This window comes from Hippoglossus hippoglossus, chromosome 13, assembly GCF_009819705.1.
Source record: "Hippoglossus hippoglossus isolate fHipHip1 chromosome 13, fHipHip1.pri, whole genome shotgun sequence".
In the NCBI taxonomy this organism is placed as follows: Eukaryota; Metazoa; Chordata; class Actinopteri; order Pleuronectiformes; family Pleuronectidae; genus Hippoglossus; species Hippoglossus hippoglossus.
In genome coordinates this window covers 2,261,127-2,281,585 of record NC_047163.1, presented here as the reverse complement: position 1 = coordinate 2,281,585, position 20,459 = coordinate 2,261,127, and the positions used below count along the sequence as shown (strand labels likewise).

Genomic DNA, 20,459 nt, shown 5'->3' with positions numbered 1-20,459 from the left:
CAGAAGTTTGGTAGTGATAGGACAATGCACAGTGGAGTTATGACAAAAATCTCCATGTTGTTGAGATGACGTCATTTAAAGTTGATACGTGTAACGTCAGGATTGTGATCATAGGTCAGCATTTGGGGGCCGGTAGGATAATGCAGAGTGGATTCACAAAGTACTTCCTGTTTCACGGCGAATCAGTAGGTGGCGCTATGACACTGAGGAAATATTGACACATAGAGCTGTTCAGGCTTGGTGTCTGATCATGAGACAGAAGTTTGGTAGTGATAGGACGATGCACACTGGAGTTATGACAACATCGTCTCCTTTGGCGAAGGATGATCCTTCGCCGCACCTCAATGTTTACACGGTTTGAGGAAATGTCACGATTCTGACCATGGTCCAATGACTTGACTGAGCTCATTTGAGCTGTTTATTGTAAAGCAGCCAGGAGCAGTGCATCAAAGTATAAAACATGTCACTTCCTGTTGCCAGCAGGTGGCCCTGTGATTTTAAGTCATGATTTCTGTGTAGATGTCATCAGGCCGGGACTCTTGTCTTACATGTCTAGTTTGGACTCGATTGGACCATGTATGTCCGAGATACAGAAGCTCGTGTTTTGATGGCGTGTAATCAAACCTTGACGCCACGCCACGGTCACACCGTGTGACGAACAATCGATCTTTGAGTCAGTGTTTATCTCCGTCTTGTTGTGATGACACTCATCTCAATTTGAAGTTGATCTGATGAAAGCCCTGGGACAAGTTCGTCAAAGTAAAAATGTGGAATATGGCCAAAATGGCCACTAAATGCAAAATGGCGGGCTTCCTGTTGCGTTTTTCATAATGCCCCTTGAGACCTTTTTGTTTGTCTGGTCACGATACACCTGGGCTACGATTTTTGTGAAGCTCGGTCAAAGGGAAACCTAGGGGCTGCGTTCCAGGGGGCGCTGTTGAGCCATTTTGCCACGCCCATTTCAAATTACTCCAGAATACGTCAATTTTCACCACTTTCTAATTTTCTGCAAAGTTTGGTAAGAAGTTGAGCATGTTAAAGCCTCAAAAAGCCAATTCATCTGGGTCACTATAATAAGAATAATCCACCGTCGGTGGGAGGGGCCTAACTACACTAAACAAACTGAAGGTGTTTGCCTCAGATCAGAGTCACCAGAGATGGATCCATTTCAACTGCAGAAAGTTTATGAACAGTTAAAGAAACTCATTTACCAGAATGAACATATTCTAATGTATAATTTAAACAGAGGGTTGAAGATGAAAGTAGATTCAAATCTGTGTTGTCATGTCCCTCGATTTGTCTTCAGGCTGAACTGGATGAATTTGTTACGTCCTGCTTCCAGGTACAACCTGTGCCTGCAGTAAAGTGGCTGTGGCTGAGGGGGGAGAGCGGTTGTCCTCTAACCAGAGGTCGGCGGTTGGATCCCAGTTTTCTCCATCTGCATTCCACAGTGTGCTTGGGTAAGACACTGCACCATGAATTGCACCTCATAGAAATAGTGCTGCCCGTAGATGCACTGTATGAATGTATATAAATATATATAAATACAGACCATTTATTTACCATTAATCTCCTGTTTCTATACAAAACAGTGAAGAACAAAGTGAAAACCTTTCTCTGCTGCAGTGAACTCAGATGTTATGTATGTAGATGATTTCCCCTCACGTCCCCTCCAAGATCAATACAGCTCACCTCATCTTGTGTTAATTAACTTTATTACTGTGTAACGGCAGTAAGAAGTGTGTGTGTTTGATCCAGCACTGACATACAAACCCAGTTAACAAAACAAGCTACAGCTCCAGTCCTTTATTCTTTAAGTCCCCGCAGACGCCGCCTCATTCTCAACAAAACTGTGGCAGCATCTTCTTTAGTCTCAGAAGACAACCGTCCTTCTGCAGCTCACACACTACGTAGGAGGCTGTCCAGTCATTTAGAAAATAAAATATTTGTCCTGTCCGCGATGTCAGATGATCACAGACCATAACGTTGGTGCCTCATTGTCCGTTCTCCTCCTGCTGACTGAGTCCCGGGTGGTAGTATCCAAGTGGAATTTGGAGATTCCAAATTTTCCGGTCATGCGAGTCAGGCCAGCAATACATAGCTCTCTGCGTTCTCCAGGATGGACAGGTTGGACAGGTTGGACAGCCCTGACTGGTCGTCAGTCTTACGTGTCTCCAAAATGACCATCCTGCAGGGAGAAGGTCAGAGGGCGTCAAGCACAGAAACACTGGAGTTTATACCTGCCTTTTACCTGTTTGGATTTGTGTTCATTCTGTGTTTCCTGTTTCCTATTTTTATTTAATTTAAGTTTTACTCCTTGTGTGTCTCCGTGTTTTTTGGACCTTGTTTTTTTGTACCTTCATTGAGGGACACTTTTGGGTCCACCTGCATACCTCACCCCTTACACCCCTAGACACGTTGGCTTCATTTTAGGGGCCATCTTGTCGTCCATCTTTATTTTTAGTCTATGGTTGGAACAAAGAAAACCTGCAGAAAGTTAAGCCGCCTCACATTAACGCCACAGACGTTCAGTACCTGTCCGACTGCACCAATCTGTAGATCTTCTTCTGGTCTGTGGTTTCCTCCAGCACCTCAGTGGAACCTTGTGCTCTCCTCATCCAGCCGTGACGCCACACCGCCAACAGCGTGTCCTCGAAGTACACTACCCGGACAGACGAGAGTCAGCGCTGAGCTAAAATCAACATTAACCATCGCTGGTTTGTCAGCGGACGTTCTCACCTGTAGACTCAACATCACGAGAGAAGGTCGTCTCGTGTGTCTGAGGCCTGCTGCCCTTCACCTCCCCCCTCAGATCAACTATATGTACTGACTCTGTGGAGGAGAGATGTGGGACATCACCAGAAAGTGAACGCAACATGAACCAATACTATTATAGATCCAGTGAGAACAGTTACAGACAGAACTGAACGTCTCTAACATATAAACATATAAACAACTTACTTTCTAGGAGGACGAGCAGTGAGTTACTGTCCAGCTGGCTTACTTGCACAACGTCTGGGCAAGGTTTCTCTGTAAACACACACACACACACACACACACACACACACACACACACACACACACACAACAAACACACAACAACATCATTGTCAACATCAACAAAAACAACAGTGTAAGACATAAAATGCAGAAACTTTCAGATCCTAATGTTCAGGCTCTCTTCTCGTTGACCTTCTCTTCGAGTTGAAACATCATTATCCCAGCAGATTTAATTTTATTATCATTAAGATTATGATATTGTCTCCTGCAGTTTTCTTGTTATATCTTTTACTTTGTAAAGCACTTTGTTCAAGTTGTTTTAAATGTGCTATATAAATAAAGTTGACATTGACATAAACTCTTTTCATTTAAATAGTTCTTCAGAATGGACGTACCCAGGCCGGAGTTGGTGAACCAGGATGTGTTGGAGTTGAGGTTCATGTATTCTACATTGACTGGCAGGTTGGGGCTGGGCCCCCGGGACACACCGATGCAAATCAGTGGGTACTCCTGCTGGGGCGCCACCACCATCTCAAACACCCGCAGAGGGTTGGGAAGGGGGAAGTCGAAATGCTGCAAGCATGGAAAAGGAAAAGTTGAGTTTAATCTGCTTTTAATTGTATCTTTAGCTGTGTGTGTTTTTGATTTCTTAGAGAGCAGCTGATAAAGCAGCCGGGTTAAGTGTGCGGGTTAAAGAGACTTAAACTTCAAACCTCAAACCTTTAAGCCAGAGCTGAGAACATCAGTGAGTCTGTTCTCTGGTCAAAGGTCTAAAACTAACTCACACATTTAATGGTGACCATAAAAGGATTTCACTGGCAGCAGCCACTTTATAAGCTGCTGTCAGTGTGAACCGTCCAATAAAAAAGCTAAAAGCAGCAAGACAGACAAATAACAAAGATAAACACTCGGCATCGTAACAGACATCTTCTCCATAAACGTTTTAGTGTTTGTTCCTTCCCTAGTTTCTCATTCTGCTCATTTAACTTTACAAACGGAGGAGAAACACTTTAAAGGAAGAGAAATGTTAGGATTTTGAGGCATTTATACATGAAAACGCCTTTTTGACACAATGTGAAGGAAGAATCTTCTTTTCGGGCTCAAACAGCCGCTCCTCACTAACATGATGTCACCGATTGACCTCAATTCATTTCTATCATCCTGAGGCTTTTCTGAAACAACCCAGACATGAATACTTGTACCTTAATGAGCATGAACTTGTGCATGGGCTCGTACCACTGCAGCAGCACCACACTGGACTCCAGAGCACAGCACAGGAACACACAGCCTCGCTGCAGGCTGCCTGTTACAGACACAACACAAGTTCCACTGCTTATCTCTCCAACACTGTATCTGCAGGAAGCTTTTTCATGCAGTTTACAACAAACACTTTTACCACATTAAATATCTTAAGTACAACTGAACTCTGCTGCAGAGATCGACGTCAAAAATATTGTTTGTTCTCACCAACTGAACACGTCCTGCAGCCTTTTGTATCAGGTATTTTACACGTCACTGCATATTTCCTGAAGTTAAAACACATCATTCAGTTTCTTTAATGCAAACTTTTGACAAATCAAACAAGACAGAGAGACAGTGAAATTCAGGGGTGAGTCCTGCGTTACCTAGGTAACAGTCTGTGGGTCGACAGGGCGACCATCCTCTGGTCCTTCCGAGCCTGTTCAAACAACTCCTTCAGCGAATGGGAGTGAAGCTGCAGCGATTTGCCTGTAAACACAGAATTAACTTTGACACAATTCATCTGAGGGCCAGATATAGAAACAAGAGAGAAGAGGAAGGTTTTGTTTTTCCATTTTGCATTTTGAGAATAATGTGGAAATGTTGAATAAAGAATGAAAAAAGCCAAAACTAAATCAGAGAATGTTTATTTTTTCACTCAAACTATTAAAATAAAGTCAAAATGTCGAGAACTTAACTTCAATATTTATCTTTTATCTAAAGTAACGTATTCATTCTTCCTTTTTATTCTCAAAATGCAAACTTCCTCTTTTCATTTTTTAGGATGTTTATGTCTAGAACAAGTGGGAATGTTGAGAACAAAGTCAAAATAAATGAGAGAATGTTTTCTTCCTAATTTTTTTCTTTATTAAGAATAACAGCGTCTGTGAGAAATACTTTCACCTGTTCAGTAAAACGTCCTCAACATGCTCTGTAAATTCCGGTGATAGATCTAAACAGCTTCTCTTCTTTCAGGGAACCTCCGGGTGATAGAGACACACGACTAAAAGACCCGTTTGTAAGTAACATCTTTTATTTACCTGATACGGACATGAGGACGTGATTAATGGTGTAGACCCAGGTACACTTCCCTGGATACAACTGGAAGAGAAGAGAAGACATCGTTCACTGATCTTTTCTGATCAAGTGTGACTCAAGTATTTTAGTTTGTCAGACTCAATATTTTGCTCCAGGATTTCCATCACAGCCAAAAAAGACATTAACAACTAAACCAGAGCCTGTGGTTTACAAACCAAATATTTAAAAATGTGTCTGAAGATAAAGATCGTACCAGCTCCATCGTGGTCTCTGAGCTGTTGAGGTTCAGGGTGTAGATCCCTTCCTCTGCCCCCAGGATCAGATGCTGGTCTGGGGTGAAGAGCGGAGACACAGGCCGGTCACACACATTCAACACGTTCAGAGGAAGACAATCATTTGATCAGTGACACAAACCTTTGGTGGCTGGGTTTTCCCAGGTTGTGGAGCAGTTTATTTTAAGAGGGCAGCCGTGGAAGATCTTCTTAAAGTAGACCTGAGAAGAGAGGGAGGGGATTCAGATATTTATTTTGTCTTGTCTACAGTCGTTTTTAATAGTGACGCAACCTCAAGCTACAAAGTGAAGTGTCATACCAGAATAACTGTGCTTATCTTTATGTATTTATTTATTTAACTTAGTTGATCTGCTACAGATAAACACAGAAACCATTATTGTCTCAATGATAAAGACCATGTCAAAAATAAGACAGCAGAAATCAAATATACATGTAATAATGAAATTGAATAAAATTATCTGAGGTTTAATATTTGCAAAGATTAAAATCAGCTGCTGAGGGGTTTTGAATTTTTGATGCCGATCTCTGAACTTCAGGATCCAACCTCATGATCTAGAGATAAATATGAAGCCTTCTGGATCTGAACAGATGTTGACACGGGACGAGAAACTGTCCAACATGAGGAGAGGAGACACTCACAGGAGGTTTCTTCATGACGGGGCTCACACACTCAGCACGGTCCTGAGAACAGCAAACAGAAAAACAAAAGGATGAGTAATATCTACAGCTGAATTTAAGTTACACCTCCTTCTGCATAACACAACAGGCGGCTGTGAACAGACCCTCTCAGGTGTTATCCTCTGTTCTACCTTTGATAAAGGTTGTCGACGCCGTATTCCTTTGGGAGGGAGCTCAGGAGGGAGGTCTAGTGGGGGGTCATTAAACTGGACCGATAAGGACTCGGGGTCTGGATCACACACACACACACACACACACACACACACACACACACACACACACACACACACACACACACACACACACACAATAAGAAAACTGTGATGTCATACATTTCATTAAAAAAAGTTTCTCATCTGTTGTAAAGTCTCATGTGTTTTGAGGGCGATGGCAGAAGCTGTATCTCACCCGAGTGCCGCGAGGAGCGCGGTTGTGGTGTTGGTCGGACCTGCGTCCCACTGGAGGTCCTGAGGAGCGGGGGGGCGTACAGGGAGCAGGGTTTCCTCATCCGATCGTCTTCCCCCGTTATGCTTTCCTCTGAGCTCGTCCGTGCTTTGGGCTGCGGACACGGAAACATGTCGACACTCAGTTCCTTCAGCATTGTTAAATATTAAGTTTCATAATAAACATATTAGGAACTGCCTCATGTTCTTATTCAAAACTTCCAATCAAATGATAACAGTAACAATTAATAGTCATTATAAAATGATAACTAATATCTACTAATAAATTAATATAGAAGCAATTAAATGTGGTACAAGCTCTGAAAGAAGTTGTAAAGTAATAAAATCAAATAATGTGAAATGTGTATTAACTGTTATTAACCAAAACTGACCTCATGATAATGATGTAAAGTAAAACAGTTAAACAAGGCTTTGTTCTGTGACTGTGATGAACACACATATATTATTACTCTCTCTCCCCTGGTCACTCAATATTTACCTTCGGAGGAAGTGGAGGTGGAGTTGTATCAGATTTGTTGCTGTTGACAGAGAAAGTTGGTTCAGTCAAATAAAACAAATAGAAAGTAGCACAGACGTGAGTTTGTGTGTATTCAGACGTACCTGATGGCCTGTATTGTTGGACTGAGGTGGACAAAAGACACAGAGAAGGTTTATACAAAGCACAGAAAGAGAATAACTGAGGAAGTTACTTCTGTGAGAAGGTTCTAGGTTCAGGTCCTGAATGTGTGTGTGTCTAGTGTCTGAATCATCCTAAAGCTTTGTTATTCTGTTAAACATGGATGTGGTGACACTGTGAGATGTTTTCTTACACGTCCACATCATCGTAGTCATCGTCCGACTCGGTGTCCTCGTCCCTGAAGGAGAAAACACTGGTTAATGTTCAACCTTATGATTTCAGAGTTGCATGTGGCTGGTCTGTGATCCTCACCTCACTGGACTCTTGTTACTGCCAGTTGATCCCACGCAAGGTCGTAACTGTAAAAACACACGAAAACCAATAAATCAAGAGTTGTTACCGTCAGAAATGAGAAAATAGTTTTAATAACAATCATAATCAGTGCAGTTGTGATTGACATTTAAAGAACATAACAAAAGAAGAGTGGTTCAACTGATTGAAATACTAACTGGTATAAAGACCAGACTCCTCATCGGCTGTGTCCTGTACTTTATGTACAATCTAATGTAAAGACGTATATGCACAATACATAATATGTCACGTGCTGTTACCGTTACATTTGGTGAGTCTTTCCTCAGAGTCCTCTGAGTGTAAATCTGTTCAGCTGAAAAACCACAAGCAAAACGATTAAACACTCAAACAGGATTCATACAGATGTGTTAGAGAAGCTGAAGGAAAGTGTGAGGAAGTGACAGAGTGTGTTTTCTTACAGCTCATGTCTGAGTTGGTTCTCGCTGCCTGGTTGTGTTTGTTGATAGACTGGATCCTCCTCAAAGACCCGGGAACAGCCACCTTGAATCAACAGCCACAGACACATGGTCAGTTAGAACCTGGACCCACGTCACAAACCTTTTCTCAAATCGTTTTCCTTCGTAGGCTTGTGTACTGATTTATGGACAGATGTGGTTAACACCTCCATCTCGTCGTCATCTGTCACCAGGCAGCGCTTCAGTTTCTCAGGGTGATGGAACTTCTCCAGTAGATCCAGGGTCAGTTCCTGCCGCAGACCCTGCTGAGTCAGAAATGCATTCTGCAGAGAGGAGGTGAGGAGGAGGAGAGGAGGAGAGGAGGAGAAACACAGAGAGAAGAGAGAGAATCACTTTGTCTTTTCTCAGACATTCACAATCTGTCAAGTCTCCACTGATCAGTTGATAGATTTTGTATATTGATTATTGTAAAAGAGTGAGTGTTTGTGAGCAGCACTGACTGAGAGCATCTTGGAGGCGCTGGGTCGTTTCTTCGGGTTCCGAACCAACATGGCCTTCACAAAGTTATAAAACATGGACGACCTGCAGACAGGAAATGAATTTTAAAACATGGAAATACTTAAATACTAAATAATCTGCATTTATTTAATAATACAAACACACAGTGTACACACATAAATTATTACTTATTGTTGGAGGTACTACTATATTTCACATGTGTAAACATGCACTAAGAAATGTCTGATCCCAGCACAGTGACTGATGCTGTGGGACCAAGCTGCTCACATGATTTAATGATCAAGTATCATAAATACCATTATAATGATGAGGTTTCTGTATTTACCATTTGGACTTGTCCTTCAGTTTAGGGGGCTGGTAGCCGCTCTTAGACATGAGGAACAGGACGCTACAGGGGAAACACAGTCGACAAAAACATGTTCATTTATGTGTCACACATGTATCTGCAGGGACCTGCACAGTCTACACGCATGTTCCTACACATGGTTCCGTTTGTGGGCTGGACCTGAACTTCACTGTGCTTTGTGTGTCATTCAGTATCGTGAGGAACGTTTGTGTGTAACCGGGCGACAACATGCATGAACAACAACGTGTGTGTGTGTGTGTGTGTGTGTGTGTGTGTCTACGTCTACAAACACACTAATTCAGAGGAATCATTGGACGTGTGTTTTTCCGTGTCACATGTTTCCACAAGAAGACTATAGATGATTCTGTGAGCATGAGTCTCAGCAGAGAGTGAGAGGTCTCATGCTTGTGTTCCTCAGTGGGTGTTTACCGCAGCGGGTGGACGTCAAACAGAGGAGGCTGCAGCTCAGCCAGCTCCACAGCTGTGATGCCCACAGACCAGATGTCACACAGCTCATTGTAGCCGCCCTTTATCTCCACCGCTGCCACCTCTGGAGCCATCCTGAGGACGGGAGGGGAACAGATATCAGATCATAGAACCAAGCAGCAGATCTGGAGTCAGACAGAGTTGCTCTGACTAGACAAGTTTTCACTATGCAGTAAACATGACATGTTTACTGTATGAAAGAGAGTGGATATAAAACCACTCCCAGCAGTCTGCAGTTCTTTTGCCCCTGAACGTGAAGCTTCAGGTGTTCACAGGAGAGAAGGTGCTCTCTTACCAATATGGCGTCCCAATGAAGGACATCCTCCGAGCGAGAGTAGCTGTGATCTGAGCTGATATCCCAAAGTCCGCTGTGCAACAGGGGAAACAAATGTATATATATAAAAAAAATCCCAATAACCAACACTGCTGCATCACTGGTTGTATTTGAAAGGCGATTTTCTTATGTCAAGAAAGGTTTGTGCAAATCTTCAGTGCGTCTTGGTAATAATCTAAAAATCAAAACTGAAACTACACTGAGCGTCTGTTGCTCTTGTGTCTGTCCCGGGAGATGAATCCCTCACATGTGACTCTCTGAGGTTTCTACGTCTTTCCCCATGTTAATAGTTTGTTTGTAGTGTTACTCTTGTTGAGGGTTAAGAACAGAGGATGTCACACCTTGAATCTGAGACTACACACAAAAGATTTGATACTGAAACTTGTCTACAATGAAAAAACATCAATTCAAATGTCAAACGGGTTCTTCAGTATTCTTCAGTGTTAAAGTAATTACAGCGTAAACCAGAAGGATGATTTGCTTCGGACTCATAACAGTTGGATTCAGACGTGTGTGAGACACTCGGAGGACGAGGGGCTTTCAGCCGCTCAATCACGTACAAATGTGTCGAGTTTTAAAAGCAGCGATGAGTTAAGTGAGTCGTGACTCCTGCAGCGAGTGACTCATCTCAACCACAGCGACCCAGAGCAGCAGAGACAAACTGTGCAAACATCCACCCACCCAGCTTGACCTCGCCCTGGTTGTTGAGGAGGATGTTGGCACCCTGGAGGAAAAGAGAACGAGATACACATCAGACACAACCACAGACACATGTCATCACACTGAGACTCAACCCACTCTCTGATCTATAACCTCCACCAGACAGAAGCAAGAATCTGCTAACTGCCTCCTCTGATGGAGCTTCGTTCAAATCGCCTGCTGCTGTGCTGAGGAGCTTTCTTTAATAATGTGCTAATTACCTTCAGCAAGTGTCAGTGAATTCTCTTTGTCTTATTCTGGATTTCAAACATTTACCAACTCATTTTGTAAAATACTTTTTCATCATAAAAAACTTCTAAAAGTCTGCAATCTGAAAGTTTCATCTACTGTTTGTTAGATACAGAAAAGTAAAGTTTTTCAAGCGTTGAACAAGTGAGGTCATTAAAGTGTAAGTGAGGAAACAAAGACGGATTCAAGTCCACACACAACAATGGTTGTTGGCTTTTATCATCTTTATCTTTTTGTTTATACTTATGGGTTCTAATAAAAGTAAAATCATCGTCTGGCAAACTCACCTTGATATCTCTGTGGATTTTCTTTTGTGCATGCAGGTAATCCAGGCCCTGGACACACACACACACACACACGCACACACACACACACACACACACACACACACACACACACACACACACACACATATATATATATATATATATATATATATATCATTGTACACACTGAGGTGCTTTTTTAAATGATTAATAATCAAACTTAAATGAATAATTGAAAGTAAATTACCTGGAGCATCTCCCTGCAGATGTAGGCGATCTGAGGCTCAGACAGAGGACCAGTCACTGTGGGGACAAATGTATTTGTAATAATATATATGGATCAAATTCAATGGAGAATCGTGATTCTCAAGATTCTCAAGATGTTTGCAGGTTTTGCGAAACTTTTCATATCTTCTCAGTTACATTTAGTGAGTTTTCTGTTTAAGGTGTTTTATTCTGTTTAAAGAGCCACTTTCTGAAAATGTTCTTGCTTGAACATATTATCCTTTATTTTGAAACAAGCAGAACTCTTGAGCCAAATAGATAAAACCTCTAAACTCATGCAGGCAGTGTCCTCGTGGTTCATCATATCGACACAGACCCACTCCCTCACCGTGGTAGATGTCCTGCAGGGAGCCTCCTCCACAGAACTCCATGCAGATCCACAGTTTATTGGCTCTGAAACACAAGAGGAAGCGAGTGTTGGATCTATGATAATTACGACAGCGGGCGTAACACCAGTAACAGACAGCTTACCGTATGTAGCTGCCATAATACGCCACTATGTTGGGATGTTTGCAGCTTTTCACGATGACGATCTCCTGCTGGATGATAGAGAAATCATCCTCTGGGGACCCAGACAGAGAGAAGCAACAAGGTTAGTATCAGCATTATATATATGGACACCGGTAGAGTCAGTGGGTTTACACATTATATACCAATAACTGTATGGATGTGTGTGTGTCCATTAAAATGCTTATGAGATGTTCCAGGTTTTGACGTGTGTCAGTGATGAGCTAACGTGTTTCATCGATGCCACGTTGCATTTTGCTTCACCTTCATTTGTTTTGTGTGAGGTTGTAAAAGTGTCGCTGAGGGAAGAGAACAGTAAACTTCAAGTTCAAAGTCCAGGTTGGTTTTATTTTGTCTCCTGTCAGAGACATGTTTAGGGACGTGGGCGACGTGGAGGTTTCATGTTCTCCATGGGGGGTCTTCTTCAGTCCAAAGAACTGGAGTCTCTAAACTGCATGTAGGTGTAAATGTGAGCATGAATCTGTGGATTTCACCAGATGAAACTGGGACGATGCTGTTAAAGGTTGGACACGTGAATTACATTTATCCAGGGGGCTTTTTTAAAATCCGTAGTATCTCACATTGCAGAAAAGTAACAAAGACCAAATTAAAAAATGTAGTTTAGTTTAAAGACTTCAATTCAAAGATCGACACAAGTTATGATATTTCCTGATAAAGTGAAGACAAACTTCAGATCAAACGTTCACCTGGCTCCATCTTGATGAGCTTGATAGCCGCCAGTTCTCCATTCTGCTTGTTCCGTGCCTGAAAACACACAAACACAAACAGCTGAGCATGTTTACGCTGAGAGTAACATTGTGTAGCTTGTATCTGTCAGTTGTGTTTCTTTTTGTGTGTCATTTGCATGTTTGCTGTGCAGTGAAGTGGAGTGAAACCGTTCTCCGCAGCAACGTGACACTAAAGACACAAATACACATGTAAAAGAGCTGAGGCGCACGCACACACACACACACACACACACACACACACACACACACACACACACACATGCACACACACACACACACACGAACACACACGCTGACCTTTAAAAGTGTGATACCAGAGTGGTGTCACTTCTCTTTGCTTATTCACATTATTTAGAAACAGAAACCAGGAAGAGATCTAATAAATAACAATCTAGTTGATGGTTCCAGTTTGATGAAATATTCTGGAGCTGCTTCACATCTGCACTCTCCAGATGTTCTTCAACACGGAGCCTGTGATCAAGTCTCTTTTACAAGGATGTGACTGTGTCGAGCTGAGAGAAAGACGTGACAAGTAAATTATATAAAAGCTGCAAAGTTCAAATGAATTTTAACTTGGTCAAATTGTTATTTAAAAGAGCATGAAGACATTGGATGAAGCCGGAACAGAATTCAAGCTGAGAGACGTCCTTACAAATCAAAGTTTCCCGGTTAAAGCTACACACACACGTCCAAGGCTGCAGAAGTAGATCTACATGTATTTGTCTATTTATTAGTTCTAAAATATAGTATTTTAAAGGAAGAATCTCTGAGGATACTGAGAAATGCACGTCACCAAAATGAAAATACCCCTTTTTAAAGACAGACGACTGAAACACTGATGGAACGGGACCCGTCACAGTAGATATGTGAGTGTTGCTGGTGTTGTGCTGCTCAACCAAAGGTCTGTGTGACGCTGAGTTTACATGAGATGTCTCAGTGGAAAGTCAGTGTGGTCGCAGCGGAGGACGCTCATAACATTTATATTTACAGGTTTAACCAGAGCTTGATTCTGCCTTGTAATATCAGACAGATCTGATTTGACCTGTGGGGCTTTTCCTCCACGTCCCCTGAAGGACGGAGGTGAATAGATTTCTGCTCACAAACAGTGACGTGTCTTCCAGGAAACAGGGACTCTGTTATCAGGGCGAGACACTGACCTCACTGGGAGGAACACGTCTGTGGATTGTTGTTCTAATGCTTTAAATGACATATAAGTTAACATCAGAGCACTTTGTTAAATTGTCCTCATTCCTCCACCGTGATGCATAATGTGGCTTCAAAGCTTCGGAGCGTCCATGTGTCCAAAACACACCAACACACAGAAACCGGACTCCACAGCAGGCGGACGTCCGCTGAGACCGATTCTGGGAAAGTTGAGTCACACTTGTTGTCAGACAGCAGAGGACCTGTCCTCCGAGTACCTGCACACGCTGAGACACGAGTACACAACTTTAAAAGGAGGGTTGGAAACTCAATGGAACAGTCGAGACAAACAGTCAGTGGTCGAGAGGCAAGTACAATGAGGATGGAAACTCCATGTGTGTGTGTGTGTGTGTGTGTGTGTGTGTGTGTGTGTGTGTGTGTGTGTGTGTGTGTGTGTGTGTGTGTGTGTGTGTGTGTGTGTGTGTATGTGTGTGTGTCTGTTTGTGTGTGTGTGTGTGTGTGTGTGAGGTCACTGATAGGACATCAGTAAAGTTTCAAGCTGCTGCCCTTTCACAACCTTTCCATCTTGAATTGAGTGTTTTCCTATAAAGGACGGGGGGGGGGTCTTTCCTTTCACTGACCTCTGGAACAACACACACACACACACACACACACACACACACACACACACACACACACACACACACACACACAAGATGGACGTCACAGCGGAATCGGCAGCGCGCTTCCACGGCAACAACTTCATATTCAACTTTGTGTTCAATGTAGTTTCAAATGATGAAGGATTCCTTTAACTGACCGACAGCACACACACACACACACACACACACACACACACACACACACACACACACACACACACACACACACACACACACACACACACACACACACACAGGTGTTTGCCGACAATTCGTTTTTCTGAATCACTTTGAACAAACACACTGTGTTCTTCGTCCGCACTCACTTTGTCTCACTTCTTCATTTTGGGCCTGAGGTTGCACACATGCCAGGTGCAGCCCTCAAGCGAGAGTCGCACCACGTTCAGCAGAAAACACGACTGCAGCTCAACGGGCCACAGCAGATTATTTTATCTCCTCATGTGATCACAGCTCTGAGGGGAAAATCATCTGTAGAATCCTTAAAGGCAGATGTTTGTATTTATTTAAATGTGAATCCTGACCCGACGGCAGGTGAGCAAAACAAAGCATGAGTCAGATAAACGCAGGGACTTTGTTTGAACTTTAAAAAGTGATGTCAAAGAAGTTGGTAAAAAGTTGTTTTGACCCTGACAGACAGGAAGTGACCTGCTAATGAACACCACAACCGAAGACAAGACGTTGAACGTGTGTTTTTATGATGCAGCTCGGAGCAGAGTGCAGAGCATCAGTTCTACGTCAGACTGACTCTTTTGGACATTTAGGGGATGTTCCTTTCTTACAGAGGACGACACAGTGACACATGACATCTGTGGGGGGGGGAATCCAGGAGAAGGTGAGGAAACACATGTAGGTCAGAGGAAACAACAGAAAACTAGAATGTCCCTCAGAGAGCTCAGAACCTGCGTCAGGGCCCAACAGTCCCATAATCAAACCACATTTAAATCAAGATCCAGGAATTATTCTCTGGAAAATTGAGAAAAATCCCCCCCAAAAATATTGGGTTCTTTCCCGACTCATTCCTCATCCTTCCATCGAGCTTCATGGAAATCCGTCTCGTAACTTTTGTGAATTTTGCTGCCAAACAAACCAAACAACAAACAAACAGGAATGAAAACATAAAAATCGACTTCTAGACGTGTCCTGTTTGTACTAAACCTTTTTGACTCTTGGTTTTATTCAAAGAAAACATGATGAAAATATTTTGTATGTTTTTAGATTGACAGCCCGTCTGAAACTACACAACATGTAACATCTGAAGGTCGGAGCAGCTTCGACTCAGCAGAACTTCACCTGTTTGTAAATAATTGTTTAAAATATTATAAGTCTTTTAAATTCTGAGTTCAAATGTTATTTTTGTCTTGTTTTGTTCTTTGTTCTTTTATTTCCACATATTTTGTGAAAGCACTTTTTCACCTTGTTTAGATAAATAGAAATCCATAGAAATAAAGTCTTATCATAATTACTATTATAACTTTTAAATCACCACGTGGTCATATACTATATAAACTATTAACTTCAGTGATTCTCTGAATTTTTAAAACATCAACAAACTCCTGAAAGAGAAATCGATGGTGCACGTTACCACGTTGTTTTTAACATTTAAATATTAAGGTGTATTCATATAAAGACATATTTCCTCATGTGACAACACCACAAAGTATTTCTCGTGTGTTCCCGTCTCTCGTCGCCGCCCCGGCTCTTGTAAACCTGTTCTGTCAAATGAACAAAGTGAACTCCACTGAACTCAACCTGGTTCGTGAAACGGAGCTGACTGATGTCGTCCAACGAGTCAAACCAGGAGCTGTCTCCAACACAATGGAGAGAAAGAGTCTCTGCTGCTGGAAATGCTGTTTGATTACATACCAGCTTCACTGACGAATAAATGTCCCACGTGAACATGACATGTCTCTGTGTCTCCTGTCGTGTGTCAGGATATTTCTTTAGCTTCATATTAAATCATATTTCATTTCTTTAATTGGCTGAGTGGTTCTCTGAAGGAAGACGTCCACTGCAGCTGGACATTTGGTCACAATCACTCGACAGCTCGGCTTCATCCTCGACACTTTGTTTTTCATCTCTGCTGCAGAGACGCAGGCGTCAAGTTAGGAAACGCTGCTGGTCCCAAAACTCCAAGGATGTTAGGAAACGATGACGATGACGCTCTCAACCACTTTGGTCTTTCCGATCAGGATGTAGGTGCATGTGTGTGTGTGTGTGTGTGTGTGTGTGTGTGTGTGTGTGTGTGTGTGTGTGTGTGTGTGTGTGTGTGTGTGTGTGTGTGTGTGTGTGTGTGTCTGTGGGTTTGAACACGTGGATCAATATGAAGTGGTCACATATTATTTCCCTGTGAAACCCGCTGACCTGTTGAGAGGAAGCTCGTTCACTCTGCAGAAAACCTATTTACTGTGTTTCAGAGCCGAGAGCTGACGTTCTGCTGAGTCATCAAAATGTCCAGAAAAGCTCCGACGCCGGCGGCAAAGAACCAAAGGATCCGAACTCGAGACCAAAGCTACGATCAGAACATATGAGCCTCTCCATGGAGGTTATGTTTTCACCCCGTCCACTGTTTGTTTCTCATGATAAACCACAGATCAGAGTTCCTTGTTTGAAGAATGGGACATGGGTCAAGAAAGGACATATTTAAATTCGGTGCTGATTTGGACAAACGGCAGATTGAGGATCTTTTTTCTAGATTTTCTTTAACATTGGGAGGTTTGACACATTTAGGAAGTTGTTCGGTGAAAGTGTGTGAAATCTGGTGCAGCTTGTTTCAATCTAAATAGACATGAGCTCCACTGACCTAACCCTGTCCCTAACCCTGTCCCTAACCCTGTCCCTAACTCTGTCCAGTGGACAGGTTGAGACAAACAATCATTCAGTCTCACATACACACCTATAGAAGCTCAACAAGCAGCGGGAGGAGGACGGATACCCGGAGAAAAGCAAGGCAGAACCAAACTTCTTACAGAAAGACCCCGGCTGAACTGGGATTTGAACCCAGAACCTTCTTGCTGTGAGGCGACAGCGCTGCTAACACATGTCAAACATATGTGTGGAAATGACGAATGACCTGAACTTTTCTGTTGAATTCCACATTAAAGCAAAAACATGATGAAGGATTTACTGTGTCATGAATCTTTTTGAGGTCAGAAGTTTGCGGCCACAGAGTCACAGACTCGTTTATTAAACCTCACTGATCAATGACCTGGGGATGAAGCCAGTTCTCAGTCAACATCTGGACTAAAGACACAGAAACCTTTCACTCATTCTACAATCTAGAACAGAGGAAACTGAGAAAATCACATTTAAGTGACAGGGACGAGGTCAAGGGTCAAGTTAGACCACATCTGAAGAGAACGTGAGAACGTGCTCAGAGACCGAGCTCAGACGGACTCGGCTTCAGAGAAACTCAGAAAGGTTTTCAGTTATAGAGCAGAACACTTTCACTTTGTGATAAACCCACTTCCTCCATCAGAGCTGGGACCTGCACTGACTGATAAATCTAATTCTTTTTATACATTGTATTATAAAGCACATACTTTTTTACAAACTCAACTAAATTCATTCTCTTATCTATATGTTGTATTTCTTTTTATTCTAATTGTCTGGGTCTCTATTTATTTCTATTCTTGGCTGGAGCGACTCTAGCGAAACCCGATTTCCCCCGAGGTTTAAAAAAAGTGTTTCTGATTCTGATTCACAAGAATAAAATAAAAACCTTGATTCTCTTTCAAAGATTCTTTAAATGTTCAGCTAAATAAAGACCAGGTTCAGATCTGAACCGACCCTCTGATCTCTGATCACTGATCTCTGATCAGCGTCAGTCAGTCGATGACTCTCACCTTGAAAACTTCTCCGTAGGTTCCTCCTCCGACTCGCAGCAGGATCTCAAAGTCGTCCTGAGGATTCCTGGTGGAGATTTCCAGAGCTGCTCTGCTGTGATGAAGGTCCATGTTAGTCCAGTGTCACCAATCCTCCTCCTCAGGCATGTCCCATACACTCACACACAAACACACACACACACACACTCACACACACTCACAGACACACTGAGGCATTTACATCTGCAGGCATCAAAGCGAATGGACTCATCGATGTGAGCTGCTGATAAAAGACGCTCAGTGTCTCTTTCTCTCTCTGATCGTGTGAGTGAGTGTGAGCTGCTGTCACACACACACGCGCACATGCACACACACACACACACCTTCCTGTTTCTGTTTGTCACTCTGCTATCGATCCTCCCTCTTCACCTCCTTCTGCACCTCCTTCTTCACACCCTCTGTCTTTAACACCTTCCTCCCGTCTCTCAGACAGTTTTTCTTTTTCAGGGTTCTATGTGAATGTGTGACACAGATTGTTGTGTGTTCTATTGTTTTTATTCTCACAATGATCAACGTACGAAAACAGTGAAAAGATAAAAAGACTCAAGTGTGTGAGTGTGAGCATGAGCACAGACGTTGGGAAGATATCAGAGCTCAAGCTCGTGTGCAGCAAATTTTTGTAGAGTTTCAGTTTTTTGGCGCAAGTTTCAGTCTCAGATTCACACTTACTGGAGTGTGTGTGTGTGTGTGTGTGTGTGTGTGCGTGTGTGTGTGTGTGTGTGTGTGTGTGTGTGTGTGTGTGTGTGTGTGTGTGTGCGTGCGTGCGTGCGTGTGTGTGTGTGTGTGTGTGTGTGTGTGTGTGCTCCATGTCAACTTCCTGTTCAGCAGAATTTGCACAGAGATAAATAAGGGGCACCCGCAATGTGGTTACACACTGGGAGTCTCTGTGCAGCACTGCAGGAAGTTCATCTCTTTTCTTTTTACCTGTTGTCCCTGAACTGACGTGAGACCAACAACATAAACAGTGAACTCCAGCATCTGAGCGAAGGAGCATGAACACGTGCATCAGCTGAGCATTCAGACCAAAAGACGTAAAGATGTGTCGACTGTCTTTAAAGTTTGATCCAGAACTGTGAAAAGAAGAAACTAGTTGAAGGTTGAATTGAAACCGATGTTAAAGTTACTGATCAGTTCACAGGCTAAAAGATCCTGGACTCGAGCGCCGCCATCTTGCACCGATGACGTCATTTGGAGCCGGAGTCTGTTCTGTATCGATCGGGGAATGAATCCGTGATGTTGAGGTCTCTACCAATCGTGGGTCAGTCTCAGCTGTCAATCATCACATCTCTATGAAATAACTAATTCTAACCAAACAAATTCCCCAAAATCAACAAAATTATCTTTAAGAAAATACTGTTTGTGGTGTATTTTGACTTCTTTTGTTTCCATCTGCTAACATGGAGGAGGCAGGGTTTGTGACCAGTAGTGCAGTCAGCCACCAGGGGGCGATCGAGACACTGCATATCAACCACGGGGCGCAATATTCCGTCTTTGAGACCCTCGTGGTTTCCTGTAGGATAAAAAAATCACGTGAACATCGAAACTCTTCCGATTTATTCTCTGGATTTCTCTGGAGAGACGATGTTATTTTTCAGTCTGGAGGAAGCTGGTGTCTCACATGAGGAAGGAACGTTTCATTGATTTATTCTTCTATTAAGAGACAAAACATTTGTGTGGAGCCAGGTTGTGATTATTAGACATTATAAGGATTAAAGATTGTTTTACATTAAAGAGTTGAATAAAAAGAAAGACAACATCTCTCTCTCTCTCTCTATCGTATAAAGATGCCATTTTCTGCGTTTGACCTTTATCCCTCCTCCTCCTCCTCCTGTCTCTGCAGACGTCTCAGCTGGTTCCCTGCCTACTCTCACTTCTGCCACACAGCTCTCAGACTCCCACATGTGACAGACGATGAACCGCAGGCAACTGCCTGAACCTGAACCACCGGGTCTGATCCTGTCCACGTGGACCAACAGGGACCAGGACCTGAAACTCATTTCTTCTCATGTGCTAAAATGTTCCTTCTGACTCATTGATAGCAAAGAGGTCAAAGGTCAAGGCCACTGTGACCTCATAACACACAGCCTGGATTTAACCGTTTACACAACAAATGTCTGTTCGCTTGTTTCCATTGGTTTTATTTGGCCTCAAATTCAAGCGATGCTAACTTTACGACTTTAATGTGCTGAAGTTCCAGTTCCAGACTCTGTAAAAACA

At 42.8% G+C, this 20,459-nt stretch overlaps 3 protein-coding genes across 4 annotated transcripts in view; 2 read left to right on the top strand and 1 right to left on the bottom strand.

The window, feature by feature from the left end:
- Positions 1-20,459, top strand: part of LOC117773272 (spectrin beta chain, non-erythrocytic 1-like) — a 750,817-nt gene that overhangs the window by 342,625 nt on the left and 387,733 nt on the right. The gene's annotated exons all lie outside the window — the stretch shown is intronic.
- Positions 1-20,459, top strand: part of si:ch211-14c7.2 — a 432,059-nt gene that overhangs the window by 384,087 nt on the left and 27,513 nt on the right. The window lies entirely within an intron of this gene.
- On the bottom strand, positions 1,699-18,540 carry LOC117773284 (mitogen-activated protein kinase kinase kinase kinase 5-like). Of its 2 annotated transcripts, XM_034605066.1 has the most exons (33): positions 18,392-18,528; positions 18,204-18,353; positions 12,494-12,551; positions 11,751-11,841; positions 11,608-11,672; positions 11,242-11,297; positions 11,016-11,063; positions 10,462-10,504; positions 9,742-9,814; positions 9,390-9,521; positions 8,940-9,002; positions 8,596-8,677; positions 8,302-8,418; positions 8,099-8,180; positions 7,940-7,992; positions 7,641-7,687; positions 7,522-7,566; positions 7,313-7,333; positions 7,191-7,230; positions 6,657-6,807; positions 6,380-6,477; positions 6,210-6,251; positions 5,692-5,770; positions 5,531-5,607; positions 5,280-5,340; positions 4,626-4,728; positions 4,468-4,526; positions 4,203-4,303; positions 3,396-3,573; positions 2,962-3,030; positions 2,740-2,832; positions 2,536-2,662; positions 1,699-2,188 (listed from the first exon to the last, which is right to left on the bottom strand). In XM_034605066.1, exons 2-33 carry the CDS (start codon positions 18,312-18,314, stop codon positions 2,083-2,085), a joined length of 2,571 nt encoding a protein of 856 aa, XP_034460957.1. In that variant the 5' UTR covers positions 18,315-18,353; positions 18,392-18,528; the 3' UTR covers positions 1,699-2,082. The 2 variants fall into 2 exon arrangements, with proteins under 2 accessions (XP_034460957.1, XP_034460956.1); XM_034605065.1 differs by having other exon boundaries at positions 18,204-18,540.

What these genes read in the sequence shown, in the direction of transcription:
- LOC117773284 (XM_034605065.1), bottom strand. Translation starts at nt 18,314, where the DNA reads ATGGACCTTCATCACAGCAGAGCAGCTCTGGAAATCTCCACCAGGAAT. An exon ending in CCTGCAGGACATCTACCACG is followed by an intron (nt 11,298 to 11,607) that starts GTGAGGGAGTGG and finishes TTGTCCCCACAG; the next exon opens with TGACTGGTCCTCTGTCTGAG. An exon ending in CCAACAATACAGGCCATCAG is followed by an intron (nt 7,231 to 7,312) that starts GTACGTCTGAAT and finishes CTCTGTCAACAG; the next exon opens with CAACAAATCTGATACAACTC.